This window comes from Thamnophis elegans, chromosome 3, assembly GCF_009769535.1.
Source record: "Thamnophis elegans isolate rThaEle1 chromosome 3, rThaEle1.pri, whole genome shotgun sequence".
Lineage (NCBI taxonomy): Eukaryota > Metazoa > Chordata > Lepidosauria > Squamata > Colubridae > Thamnophis > Thamnophis elegans.
This window is the reverse complement of record NC_045543.1, coordinates 41,958,505-41,973,501: the sequence shown is the minus strand read 5'-3', so window position 1 is coordinate 41,973,501 and position 14,997 is coordinate 41,958,505. Positions and strand designations below refer to the sequence as shown.

Genomic DNA, 14,997 nt, shown 5'->3' with positions numbered 1-14,997 from the left:
TCAGATATTAAGTTTTCCTAAATCAGCAGAATGAGAAAGTTGAAGGCAGAAAGATCCAAAGGAATGTACTGTAGAAAACATAATCAATGTTTAAGACAATAGACTGAACCATTGTGAGTTTCATACTTTACTGTAAGATAATCCAGTTCTGGAAGATTGTCTTTTATTATATCTTGTTTACCTTTGGGAAGCACCTGGATTGAAATGGGAGACTGCATGTTCTAGTCCTACTACAGGGTCAAATCCTACTCAGTGACCATATGCCTATCACTCTCTTAGAAATAAGGACAAGCCACTCTGCAGGGACCTGTCCTAGGCAGTTGCCAGAAATCAAGATTGACTTCTCCCATCCCAAAAGGTATGCATTTAAGTAGGAAACTGATTAAACATCAGTCTAGTGCAGTGATTAGGGAATTTATGTATTGATTTAATGGATTTATAGGGCTGCTGAACTCAAATACTATGACCGCAAAGCAACGTTGGATCTATGAATGTGCAAGGAAAGTGTTATATATAAAACTATATAATTGGATACAAATTCAATCAGGATTTGTGGTAGGCTAGGATCAGAGTCCAAATTCAAGACACCTTCATCTATGGAAACAATTGCCAGGTTTTTGTGTTCCTCATAATATTATTGTGGAGATATCAGAAGAGGGCATTCTAGATAGTTGCATCACTTCAAGGTCCTATAATAAAACTCCATTTTCCTTTCGATCAATACCACTAACCACTGAATGTATTTTGATCGCCCACTTATCACCCAGTTCTGATACATTTTAGCTATCATTTGTCTTCTCTCAATTGCTCCTATCTTCAGAAGCATTGATGGCTATAGAATTATTTTTAACCAGTGATAGACCTCACAATTCTTTTCATTTTAATTTAGATACCCCCAAAACATTCTCCCACAATCCCCTTAGGAACTTTTTGTAATCCTGCTGTTTTATTTACTATTGTTGTATTTTTAGTAGAAATTGTAACTCAATAATATTGAGTTTCTGAAAATAAATGATGAAATGTAGATATCTGACTCATTGGTATGGATGGAGGCAAAATATATAATTTATTCAGGCAGTTCTTTCAAGTATAAAAGTCATTTAACTCAATCTTATGAAATACCCTACTTATTCATCCAGCTTACTACTTACTTTTTCCCTTCCACTAATTGCTCCTTCTTTTATTCTATCCCCTTTTCCATGTTGGGAGAAACAATTTAACAACCTGAAGTGCTTAAATGGCAAACTGATATTTTGAAGCAGAAGAATTAACAGCTGATAATCAGATCAATCACGCCACCATCGTCTCGAAAGTGAAAATCACTCAAGATATGTATTGAATTGGTTTTATTTAATGCATATTTTACAATATGGGGTTTCCCCCTAAAACAAGCACCATCAAGAAAAGACGAGCCTGATTGGCTTCCATTACAAAATCCATGAAATATTTCAGACAGGGGGAAAAAAATCTCACTTTTAATATTTTTCCCATGAAGAAAAATGGGTCACTTTCAGTTGCCTCTGTATGGCTCCCTCCCTTTATAAAAATGGAATGTTGTAGTAGTGAAGGAAGGGAGAATAAGAAGGCTGTCTTCTTAAATTACATACTGCATGAAGGGTTGACCTGAGGGCCCCTCCTCTGGAACACCAATTAGGAAGTCTGGAAAGAAAATTGCAGTTTCTTCAATCAGATATTCCTCCACCAAGAAACCTTTGTTCCTTTAAACTGATGCAGGTTTTAAAACCTATGTAGGGAAAAGGGCTGTAGGACAACGACTGACTTCATCTTCCTCTCAAGGACAAGCAGTGAGTGTTTCAGTACACACAGGAACCATCAAATGGATACAAGCCATTCACAAGTAGCTCTGCTCACTCAGATTGGGGACCCCTACCTAACGAAGCCCCAGGAACTGGGAGAAGAGTGCTGAACCCCAACTGCAGAGCTCGGAAACAGTATCTGGACCTTGGAAGATGATAAAATTTATTTTTTCTTCCTTTCCTGGGAGCAGCGAGGACAGAACCTGTATCAAGGAGAAAAGGTAAAGCAATAATTGGGGGAGCAACACTATCCAAGAAAAAAAGAAACACAGAATTGATTTAAGGAGCTGACAATTCTGCAAGCAAAAAAAGAAAATCTAATATTATGAAGTATTATTTTTACACTACCACTCTCAAATATTTTGTAACCAGTGTATGTATAGTCATACCACTAACCATATAGAATTCAAATTCTGAATAATACAGTTGGAAGTTTTTTCAACATGTGTTCGTGCAGGAGTTGCGTTCCAAATGCTCAATGGAGAAGATTCATTTCATTTACAAATAAATTGGAGGCTGAAATTGTGGCCTTGATACAGCAAATTGAATATCTTCAATGATTTTAACTTTTCCAAGAGATCTTTGTCACTTGGTGGAAGGTGCCAAAACAATTTTTTCTTCTTTTATAGGGCAAGATATAGGAGTCTGAGAAATCACTAATGGGACTAGTAGGAGAAATCTGGAGATGAACTGTGTATTCTAAAGCCCTGACAATCATATTGCATGGCCAAATGGGGAGATCATAATTAACATTTTAATTAAGTTTGAAATCCAGTAGTTTTTAATGCAATATTACTTCTGGCTTCCTGGTTTATTTCCATGTGCATGGGAATGGAATACATAAAACTTACTAAGTTGAGATTTTATTAATTGCCACAATATATTAAGCTCCTATAAATAGCTAACAGACTTTGATATAGGAATAAACATATGTATGAATAGGGGTAATTCTCCCTATTGTTGAGCCTCCTCAATCAGGAACCAAAATTTTATATCCCAACATTTCAGAAGTCCTACGAAGAAAACCAAGGATTAGAGAGTACAGTTACTTACCATTTCCCTCTTGGCTTTGTTGTCAAGCCGACACAAGCAAAATGGAACCATTCAATGGAGCACTAGTAAAGGATACAAATCACAGAGATGAATCAGTATTCTTCTGGCAACTGGTCATGATTTAACTCTATTTCCAATGGAATCAGAACATGGCTCTAATGCAAAACCTCTTTCCTGACCACTTATGTACAGTTTTGATACATTATTATAAGAGGATGGAACCAAGTGACCTGCAGCTATTTAGACAATGGTAAAAAGTTATTTATTTTATCCTGCCTTTATTATTTTTACAGATAACACAGTGCAGTGGACATATCCAATTCATTTTCTTACTCTTATTTTCCCCACAACAATCACCAAGTGAGGTGAATTGGGCTGAGAGTGACTGGCCCAAAGTCATCCATTTGACTTTCATGGGTATGGCCAGAACTGAACTCACGATCTCCCACTTTGTAGGCTGGTCCTTAACTACTAGAACGAGTGTGAGGGCATGGGGCAGACTGAATAAATGCTTCAGCATAAAAGCAAAATGCATTTGCTTTTCTACCAAATGCTGCACTTTGGTAGAAAAATGTAGGGCACAGATGATTGACTAAGTGCCCAGGATAGCATCTGGTCCTTGAAGCACTTTCCTGAATGCCCACCGACCATAAGTGCTAAAAACTGACAGTATGGTTTCTGCAGTTTAGATTGCACAAATATAAATTTAGACTCTTTGCCAGAAGCAGCTTAATACTTTTCTAAAAACTGATTGTGTTCTGCAATCTGGTCAATCAATCAGTAAGTCAAAAGTTTATTACAATCAAAGACCAGTACAATTAAAAACACTCAAGGAGTATCTTCCATAACCCATAAAATAATCCGAAAGAGAAAACAGTATCCTATCCACTGCATTTGTGATACAATCCTGCCTCCTTTCCAATATTGCCCATGCAATAGGTCTCTCCCTCAACCTTCAAAAGCAGGCCCAGCATTCTAAAGGAAAGGTTTATATACTGTGGGCACACATGTGCATAACTGTTTCACTAAGCACCACCTCCATCTATAACTTCTTTTATGAGAGGGGTGAGGAGGTGAAATATTGATTTAAGGGCTTTTGAAATATATACAGATATTTGGATGTAGTGAAATACATTCCAGGGATACTTTTAATGGCTTCAGATAGAATGAATTCAAGTGGAAGTATTTCTTAAAATAGTGCATTTGCCCAATACAGAACAGCAGAAAAGAAAAGTAACATTTTGGAGGTGCAAAAGGCTCAGGCTTGGCAAGGAAATAGACTGAAAGCAAAGGACTCTCTTTCTAAACAAAGCATCTAAACAATGATGATGATGATGATGATAATGATAATAATCATAATCCCCCTCCGAGGAGCTTTACCTTGTCATGGTGGAGGGGCTTACGCACTCTAATGATCCTAAGGGATATGCTGAACAAGTACAACCATATCAGACAAGTCTTAGGTGAAGGGCCAGACAAAATTTGCTCCACAACCCATACAAATATGGTGAATATGAAAAAAATGAAATTTATGCCGGCTGAACTGTCGCCCGGATTAACAAGGGTTCCGTTGGATGCTATGGCTCCTGGGCATTCTGCGCAAAATGAGCTACAGGGCTCAGCTCCCTCTGCTCGGCAACCAGGTCATGGAGCTGACAAGCTACTGGAAGAAAAAGTGAAAAAGCGAAAAATCTGGACTAGGGAAGAAAACATCTCTATTATCAAAGCTTACTATCAGTCTGAGCCAGCAAAACGTGGATTTCAAAAACGAATGTATCAGATTTGGAAGGTGAACCACACGGACTGTGATATCAGTGAAAAAAGGCTAATGGACCAGCGACGTGTAATTCTAAGCCACAAATTTTTCACTACAGCAGAATTAATAGGAATCGAAGAGAAAGCAACTAATGGTCTGAGTATACCAACAAAGAAGAGTAACATCAAGAATGATTTGCAGACTGAAAAGCAAAGTGAGGAAGAAAGGGAGGAAGAGGATGCTGAAATGGATGAAGATAAAGAACAAGGAAGCACTGAAGAACAAACACCAACAGATATTGCTCAATTAGCTGAGAAAATAAAGCATCAAATGGAAGATGCTGAAAGAACACATTTGCCAAACCTGAACCAAGTGAACTGGAAAGAATTGAGAAAGGTACTAAAAAAGGTCATGAGGCTGTGCAAACCATTCAAACCACTATATTAGCTGAAACCAACCAGCTGATGTATGCAGCAGCCTTCATAACCACCAAAGAATTGGGTTTGAAAATACAAAAGAACCAAAGAGGCAAGAAGAGGAAGCCTAAATGGAAAATTCGGTTGGAATTGAAGATCAAAAAATTTCATGGAGACTTGAGCAACTTGAAGAACCTAAGGCAAGATCAGCTAAAGAACAAGCAGGTCAAAAGAACCCTGGAAGCAAGATACGATTTGGAGAATAAACAGATTGCGATAGTAATTGAAGAGCTGAAGCAGAGGGATGTTGCCGTTGCTGAAAAGATTAAAAGATATGAACACCGAGTAACTCAATTCAAGGAAACTCACAGTTCAGAGCAAATCAGCACCAGTTTTATAAGAGCTTAGAAAGTGGAGATGGAGTAACAACGACTGAAAAGCCTGATAAAGAGAAAGCTCTGAAATTCTGGAAGAATTTGTGGGAAAACAACAAGAAGCACAACAGAAATGCAAAACAGATTGAGGATTCTATTAAAGTGCATAAAATGGAAGATGTGAAAATAACAAAAGAAATGGTGCAAAGACAGTCAAGAAAAATGGAGAACTGGAGTGCACCTGGACCAGATGAGTTACATGGCTTCTGGTTAAAGGCACTTACAAGTGTGCACAAAAGATTGGCAGCCCAAATGAACCAGATCTTAAAAACATCTGAAAATGATGAATGGATGACAACTGGAAGGACATTTTTGATCCAAAAAGAAAAAGGAAAGGATCCTGGAAACTATAGGCCAATCACCTGTTTGCCAACAACATACAAGCTCCTTACTGGTATCATTGCAAACCAAATTTATGGATATTTGGAAAGAAATAACTTGCTTCCTGTAGAACAGAAAGGATGCTGCAAAAATTCAAGAGGAACAAAGGACCAACTGCTGATTGACAAACTAATCCTAAAGAATTGAAAGAAAAGACGAACCAACCTGTTCATGGCTTGGATAGACTATAAGAAAGCATTTGATTCAGTTCCCTATAGCTGGATCAAGAAATGCCTGAAAATCTTTGGCCTCAGCAGCAACATACAAAAATTCATGGGAACTTCAATGAACCTCTGGAAAATGAAGTTTATAGCTAATGAAGAAGTATTGGGTGAAGTTGAAATTAAACGAGGCATTTTCTAGGGCGATTCCCTTTCACCCCTACTTTTTATACTCTCAATGCTACCACTGACAAACATTTTGAAGAAAATGAACTATGGATACGAACTTGCAAAGGAAGGACTGAAAATTTCGCACTTGGTGTACATGGATGATTTGAAGCTGTTTGGTAAAACAAAAGGTGAACTGAATTTATTAATTGAAAGCACAAAAGAATTTAGCCAAGACATTGGTATGCAGTTTGGAATTGACAAATGTGCAACAATGGCAACCAAAGCAGGCAAGGTCATAGAAGATGATGGAATAGAACTTGAGAATGAAGAAATGATAAAGGCAGTAAAACCAGAAGAAGGCTACAAGTACTTGGGGATTTTAGAGGCCTCTGACTTAATGCATAATAAAGTCAAGGAATTAACTTCAGCCAAGTACATTCAACGAATTCGCAAGATATTAAAGTCCAAATTGAGTGGAGGAAATATCATAAAAGCCATAAATACCTGGGCTATACCTGTGATTCGATACTCTGCAGGAATAATTGACTGGACCCAGATGGAGTTGGACAATTTGGAGAGAAAAACAAGGAAGCTTATGACAATGAATCATGCTTTGCACCCTAAAAGTGATGTTGACCGATTATATCTACCAAGAGCAGAGGATGGTCGAGCACTCCTACAAGTAAAACAGAATGTGGAAGAAAAACACAGCTTAAATGATTACATCCAGAAAAGTGAAGAACCAATGATTAAGGAAGTAAATAAAGGATGCCTTTTAAAGACAACTAAGTCAAAAGCTGAATATAAGAAAGAAGTAATTGAGAAGCGAGCTGAAAATTGGAAAAACAAAGCTATGCGTAGCTAATACTTGAAAAGTATTGAAGGCAAAGCTGACCAAAAGCTAACTTGGAACTGGTTAAGATCAGGAGCACTGAAAAAAGAAACAGAAGGCTTTATTTTGGCAGCTCAAGAACAAGCCTTAGCCACAAACTGCATGAAGGCAAAAATTCAACATGTTACCACCAACACTAAATGTTGCCTCTGTAATGAGAAAGACGAGACAGTAGACCACTTGATCAGTGGGTGCAGCAAAATTTCACAAACTGACTACCTACAACGCCATGACCGTATTGCTAAGATCATTCACTGGAAATTGTGCCAAAAGTTTGGATTTGAGTACAACAAAAACCACTGGGAACATCAGGTTCAGAAGGTTTTAGAGAATGAGAAAGTCAAGATCTTGTGGGACTTCAGAATCCAGACTGACAGGCACTTGGCCCACAACACACCTGACATAACAATAGTTGAAAATAAAAAAGTATGGTTCATTGACATTGCAATATCTGGAGATGCATGAATTAAAGATAAACAGCAAGAAAAAAACACAAAGTACCGGGACTTGCAAATTGGAGTTGAGCGACTATGGAAGAAGAAATTGTGTGTTGTCCCGATTGTAATTGGAGCCCTTGGAGCAATACCTAAAGGGCTACCTCGCTATTTGGAAATTCTAAATTTATCAGACTTGAACATTCTGATCTACCCTACTTGGAACCACCCTACTTGGAACAGCTTATATCATTCAACGTTACATTAACAGTTTCTAGGTCCTTGGTTAGGACTCGAGCTGTTGAGCTACCAACCGGCCCCAAAGGCTGTGAATCTCACCAAAGATTAACCACATAATAATAATCGGTTTTCCCTAGGGGTTAACTTTTTAAAATGAATACATCTGGAAAACAAGTGCAAGACTAATTAGCAATTTAAGAAGATCATATATGCAAATATGTCACCCTGCCAATTTGTTAAGATCCTAACAAAAAGTTCTATGTTGATGTCTCTAAAAAAGTATTAAGGCCATTTATGTTCTTCATTATGTCTTATTTGCTTAGCTCCCCTCATTTTCCACCCTCTATTAGCAAGATTCTCTCTTACGTCAGGATTATCACAACCAATCATCTCGCCATAGGAGACCTGGTGGCAGAGGCAGTACGTGGGCTCATTGGGATCCACAGGCATATCCAACACATCAGAAGGGTGGACATTTCCAAAAGTCACTGACGGCATCCCATATTCTGTGCTGCTTTAAATGGAAAAAGTTGAGTTAGCGAGAGTTTTTCAATGTCCCTAGGAGAATCCCCTCCAATCTATATCACCTAAACTACTTATTATTATAAATGATTGGTTTCAGGGTTAGCACCTGAGTGCTAATAACAGATGACTGCAAAGAATATAAATCCTTCTATTCCCCACCAGTCAGAACTGAAGAGGTTTCGTAAATGAGAAGGGAAATGTTTTCAAACAAAAAACCAAGAAAGTCCAATGGCCTTTTGGAAAAAGCACCTTTGGGACACCTTTTACAACTTGCCTCGTAGGAACGTTATCTTCTCAAATTTAGAGAAAGCATGAGCAGAACAATTGGGCTGGAAATGGAGTACACTGATCTAGGGAAGATCAAGCAGCACCTTCTAGTACACAAACTAGTGACCTAAGTCTGCTGCTTCTTCCCACCCACTCACGTGCGCACTAATTTCAGCTTCTTCTGGGCTGTTTTTGGTGCTTCTTCATCAGAGTTTTTCCCCTTGGAACGAGCACGAGCAGCTTTCTTTTCCTTTTGGGCACGACCTTCTGTACAGATAACATAAAAAGAAAAATTCAAGTAAAATATCTCTGTATAGACTGAAATGTTTCAGCTAATCAGCCAATTAATTACACAACTTCCGGTATTCCATCTTTTCTTATGTTCTACCTCTGATCCAGTTCCATGTTGATTAAGTTCATTCAAGAATTTGGACAATAATTATGTAAAAATAAGTAAATAATAATTAAAAAATCATAATATCAATTACTATATATGTTTATATGTGCTAGTGGTTCCCAGCACTAGGGGGTGGTGCTCATCTCCGTTTCAAAGCTGAAGAGCCAGCGCTGTCCGAAGACGTCTCCATGGTCATATGGGCAGCATGACTAAACGCCGAAGGCACACGGAATGCTGTTACTTTCCCACCAAAGTGGTTCCTATTTTTTCCACTTGCATGTGCTTTCAAACTGCTAGGTTGGCAGAAGCTAGGACAAGTAACGGGAGCTCACTCCATTATGCAGTGCTAGGGATTTGAACTGCCGACCTTTTCTTATTGACAATCTCAGCATCCTAGCCACCGCGTTTATGTTAAAAATATTTTAATATGTATATTCGATCAAGATGCTGCAATTTTAATTTGTAAACTAGTCCTGGTTTATTGTTATTAACTACATATGCCCAGCTGCTGCCCAAGATCTTCAAAAATAAACATAAGGCATGTACTTCTAATGCAGCATCTTTCTCAGTTAAGGTACACTTGCAGGATGGAGGCATTAGGAAAAAAATAGAAACTGTAGTACAAAACTTATGCAATTAATCTAAACAGTATAGCTTTGGAATGAGCAATTCATATTCTCCATGGATATGAAAATGGACTATTGTCCATTTTCTTTGCCTGCATATTTCCACTAAGAACTAAGAAATTATTTTATGGCTTTCAACTACATTACAATTATACACAAATATAATTTTTTGGTATATAATAAACAGAAAAAGGCTTGTTTATTATGCTAATCTTGTCTCTAAAACTGCATTCCAAAATTAATTCATTACTGGATAATCCCCAAATATTCCAAAATAATGTGTATCCAACCTAACACTTTTTCTAATACAAAGAAGTAAGAAAAAGATGTAACTTAGTATTTAAGAAACCAAATAACTATAAATAAATTTCAATTAATTTTTCTCTTATGGTTATGCGTATTAATTTCAAGTGGCTTTCAAAGTCAAATTTATTCCCATTGTCTGATTTCTGTAACAAGCTAACAACTCTTATAAATCAAGGTTAACTCCTTGTAACTGCCTTCTCCCTAGGACGTTTTCCAACAATCCAGTCTAAGCAACATTCCTAGAACTTTAAGTGGTTCCACATCAAAATAGTAATTAGGTCCAACCCTGCCTATTTATTGAGCCACATTTTGTACTGCCTATCCTTGTAACTTGTAGCTTACAATATACAAAATTACAGCATGTATAAAAACTAAATAAAAAGCAACTAGTAAATAAAACAATAAGGTATTGTTCGTAAGAGCTACCGCTACCTTAAGAAGATTTTCAAGACTTAAAGAGAACTATCTTAACCACTTTGCTAAAAGCCATAAGGGGAGGGGCACATCTGACCTCCAGGGGCATGCTGTTCCAGAGGGAGGGGCTGCTCCTGAGAATGTGCTTCTCTGAGTCCCTGATCTCATTCGGGGTGGGCACCTGAAGCATTCTCTCCCTGCTAGACTGCGTAGAGTGGACAGATTCTACCTGGAAAAGACAGTCCCAACAGTAATGAGGCCAAGCCATATAGGGTTTTATAGGTAATCACCAACATCTTAAATTGGCCCAGAGGCCAAAATGCAACCAACGCAATTCCTACAACATGTGGTTTATTCTGTTGAACCAACTAACACTAATGGGCAAGCGGGCGACCACATTATTTATGAGCTAAGGCTTCAGAGTCATCTAGGATAGTCCCTATAAAGCGAATTGCTGTAGTCTGACTGAGAGATGAATTGCTATCTTCTGCATCTCCTGATCCAGGAAAGAGGGCCACTAGTATATCTGCCAAAGCTGGAAGAAGGGTCTCCTGACCATAGCTTTCAGCTATCATTCCAGTAGGAATTACTTATATTCCAAGGTCAAGGCTGTTACCCTATTTCAATCTTATTTTCATAGTGATCTCTAAATATTTTCTCAAAATTAGTTCATATTTAAACCAACAATATTGCTTAAGGATATAGCTATCAAATATCAAGACTGGCACCAGGGAGACTCATGTTCAAGTCCATTCTCAGCCACAGAAGCTCACTAAACGTTAGCCCAGAGACTGGTCCAGGCAAGACATAGTTTGAAATCTAATTGGAACTGCACTGCAAAGACTATAGGAATAGAATCTTGAAAACCTATAATGTTTTCCCTTCCTCCCTCTTGTACCAAAGAGAGGAATTTGGCAGCATCTTTTCTGAGCAACAAATTTTATTAACAGAAGCAAGCCTTTGTGAGCTGCAGCTTATTTTATCAGGTGGGGTCAGGTTAAATTTCTAATATTCTCCTCATTCATCTTTTACAGTATTTCCCCCATAAACATTCAAATCCAATTGTGATAGGTACTTGATTTCTCATAATTCTCCTTATTCTCCCCCACCCCCCCAAATCTCTGCGAACTCACTCTTTTTGCCTTTGCTAGATGAGCTGTCATAATCACTTGATTCAATCTGTTTCTCTTTTAGGTCAGCTTCAAACCGGGCAAGATCTGTATCCAACCTTCGGATGTGCTTATCTACCTGTAAACATAATAGGAGTGCAAGAATATTATTTGAGTCAATAATAATTTGAGTCAGCATGACAGAGATTCAAAGAAGCTGGCTACACTAATAACTGAAAATGAATGAATGAATGAATGAAATCCAATGAATGAATGAAACTTTATAACATTGTCTTCTTGCTGTATCTCATACCATTTCATATGTCTGCATAGCCAATTGTACTTTGTCATCACCAAACTCCTTGCACTTCCCATAGGCCTCCTGGATTTGTTTGAGAAGACCCACTTTCTCTTCTGAAGACAGAGTCCGTGCATTGCTGATATATTCTGTAGCCAATTTATCAATCTCTGATTTAAGATCTAGAAGAAGCAGAAAGTAGTCTGATGAAGACTATTTTACATAAATTCCACTGTAACAGAAATGGACATTAAAATTAACTTTTTTTAAAAAAAAAGTGTGACACACAATTACTCCAAATTAATTGCTGTCTTCACTCATTCTATCTCTTATTCACCTTCTGTTCGTTGGTCCAGATCTCGCATAAGCTGAAAGTTTCTCTGCAATTCAAAAGGCAAATTCTCAATGCCTAAAAAGGAGGAACCCAAAAACAGGAAAAATGATCAGCGAAGGGGAACAATAACATTGTGCTATTTTCTTTAACACATTAACATATGAGCACCCATACTAATGGGTGTTCATATGTTAACAGAATATGAATTGTCAGATATTTAATTTTATATTCAAATATCAGCATGAAAAAACACAGGAATGATTATCTGCATCTTAAATGACATGAGACCCAAATTTCTCACTAAACATACTGCACAAATACTAAACATACTCACTAAACATATTGCGGCCAATCCTAGCTGTGAATATTATGTATTTGCTTATATGTATACTAATACTGGCTCAATTAGGTTTTCTGCTATTCATCACAGGGGGTTGCAAAAATAAAAATGTTTACAGCAAAGTGTCTTTTAGGCTACATTTGATTCACTGATGCAGGAATATCTGTTTTACTCCCCAAACTGTCTGCATCTCTTAAAATGTGCTTTCTTCTGACTTATCCTTTAGGTACTTCATTCCTTAAAGGTTTCTTTCTTTCTTTTTAATTCCTTCAAAGTACATTTATTTAAGGTACAACAACTATCACTGCTTGGAGTCCACTGGAGTTGGGCAGCTAATAAAGTCAAATAAACGAATTATAGATCTACTCTGCACAGGTGCACCCATATAGACTGAATGTTGCTTTTAAAATGAAGGAGGCATGCAATTCCATCCCTTAAAACCGGATTGCATTACAATATATCATAAAAGTTGAGCCAAACTGAACAAAGCGATTGAATAACTGCCTGCAAATCTTTCGGCTGCTCTTGGAAAGCTCCAGTTCAGCATCTAAGCTGGATCAGAGACAATCTCAAGTGTGTCCCGACTACCCTCTTCCCTCACCCCACCTTTCCCAGGAATAACGCCCCCGACTAAAAGAGCGCGACACCGCCTTTCCCCTTAGAGCCGCGGGTAACCACGGGAGGCGGGAAGACACTCATCAGGGGTTTCCAGATCATGCTTCACCCACCGGGCAACCACGATGAGCCGAAGCGCCCTCCTGAACAGGTTCTCTCCGCTGCTGAACCTATGAATCGCCCGAACATGCAAAGAAGCGTCCCCTTGACGTCATGCGCCCACCCAGCGACACGAAACCGAGGCGTCTGCCGGCATTTCGCGGGCTCCCTCCCGGCCGAATCCCACGCCCGGTCTTACTATCAAGGTAGTGCTCCAGGTACATCCCAGCCGCCATTTTGGGTTCCAGCCAACCGCCCAGGCGCTTCTCTTGGCCCCGCCCAATCCCGGCATTATTTCCGCCCTGACTGAAAGCGACTTCCGTTCTGCGGCAGACTCGCTTCCGCCTGCGTGCCCGGTGGTTGCTGCTTTTTAATCCTGCTTGTAGAGGCGGTTGCCCTGTCAGTTTTAGCGATGGCACAAAGGGGAAGAGATAGTCCTGGCCATCTTTCTTCCCACCCTTTTTTAAACCTACAGCAAACACATGTACCTTTTTTTAACCTTAAACGAGCATATTTTTTAAACTAAAACAAGTACATTTTCAGACGGGACGCTCTGAATAACAGAGTTGGAAGGGACCTTGGAGATCATCTAGTCCAACCCCCTGCTCAAGCTGGAGATCCCATACCACTCCAGAGGAATGGCTGCCAGTCTCTTAAAGGCCTCCAATGATGGAGTGCCCATGAGTTCTGAAGACAAGCTGTTCCACTGGTTGATTGTTCTGTTCAGATTGTTGTTATTTTTAGGTTGCTTCTCTCCTTGATTAGTTTCCATACATTGCTTCTTGGCCTGCTTTCAGATGCTTTGGAGAATAGGTTGAGCTTTTCTTTATGGCAACCCCTTAGATATTGGAATACTACTATCATGTTATCTCTAGTCCTCCTCACTAGATATACCCAATTCCTGTGACTGTTTTTCATAGGTGTTAGCCTCCAGCTCCCTAATAATCTTTGTTGCTCTTCACAGCACTCTTTCCAAAGTCTCAACATCTTTTTTTATAATATGGTGAACAAAACTGGATTTTCAGGTGTGGTCTTACTAAGGCTTTATAAAGTGGTACTAATATGTCATGTAATCTTGATTCTATGTTAATGTTAATTTAGGATTGCATTGCATTGGCTTTTTTGGCTGCCGCTGCAATGTTGGCTCATAGTGATTATACACTAGGACTCCAAGATCCCTCTTGCAGTTACTGCTATTAAGTCAGGTTTCACTTAATCTGCACCTGTACATTTGTTTTTTCTTACCTAAGTGTAAAACCTTACTTTTCTCTACACTGAATTTCTTTTTGTTAAAGAAATTGGTTGTTTGGTATTCAAATCTGTTGAGATCCATCTGGAGTGTTGGCTATTTCTGCCAGTTTAGTGTTTGAAAATTTGATGAGTTTCCTTTCTATTCTGTCATCCAAAGTGCTCTTTTCTTACCCTTGATTCTTTTTAGAAAGAAGACATATTTCACAGAAGCTCAGAGGTACTCACTTTGAAGTTTCTCCATTTTTCAAAATGAAGGAGAATTTGGGAATTTCACAACCAATTTCATTATGCATGGAAGGGGAACGGCGACAGTGAATAATGTCTCTATAGTATCATTCTAGACTGAGTTGTGCCTTCATCCAGTTACTACCTGTTTACTCACAGAATTTTGGGAATTTTAGTGAAATTGTTTTTTTTAAAAAAAATCACATGCAAAGAAGCAAATGCACAAAAGCATAAAGTGTTACAACATCAAAAAAGCTGACCCTACAGTTAAATTCATATTTATTCTCAGCCCTTTAAGATAATAATCCCCTAGAGGTATTGTACAATGGTGTAGTCTAGAAATAGAAATGCAATAAAAATTATTTGAAAAGAATCACATTGCTAGGATTTTTCCCACAGGGCAACATTTCCATAAGCAAGAAGGAAAAAAAAGAAA

The 14,997-nt window shown here is 38.4% G+C and overlaps 1 protein-coding gene across 4 annotated transcripts; it reads right to left on the bottom strand.

Annotated features, from left to right (window-relative positions):
* Positions 1-1,331: 1,331 nt before the first annotated feature.
* ING4 (inhibitor of growth family member 4) lies at positions 1,332-13,368 on the bottom strand. Of its 4 annotated transcripts, XR_004255055.1 has the most exons (9): positions 13,100-13,278; positions 12,035-12,106; positions 11,713-11,879; positions 11,424-11,538; positions 8,706-8,814; positions 8,122-8,269; positions 2,871-2,932; positions 1,892-2,020; positions 1,332-1,659 (listed from the first exon to the last, which is right to left on the bottom strand). XR_004255055.1 is itself a non-coding variant. In XM_032214466.1 (8 exons), the coding sequence occupies exons 1-8, from the start codon at positions 13,319-13,321 to the stop codon at positions 1,981-1,983; spliced, it is 750 nt and encodes a 249-aa protein (XP_032070357.1). In that variant the 5' UTR covers positions 13,322-13,368; the 3' UTR covers positions 1,332-1,980. The 4 variants fall into 4 exon arrangements, 3 of the variants coding, with proteins under 3 accessions (XP_032070357.1, XP_032070355.1, XP_032070356.1); XM_032214466.1 differs by lacking the exon at positions 13,100-13,278 and adding an exon at positions 13,285-13,368 and having other exon boundaries at positions 1,332-2,020; XM_032214464.1 differs by having other exon boundaries at positions 1,332-2,020.
* Between the last annotated feature and the right edge of the window lie 1,629 nt (positions 13,369-14,997).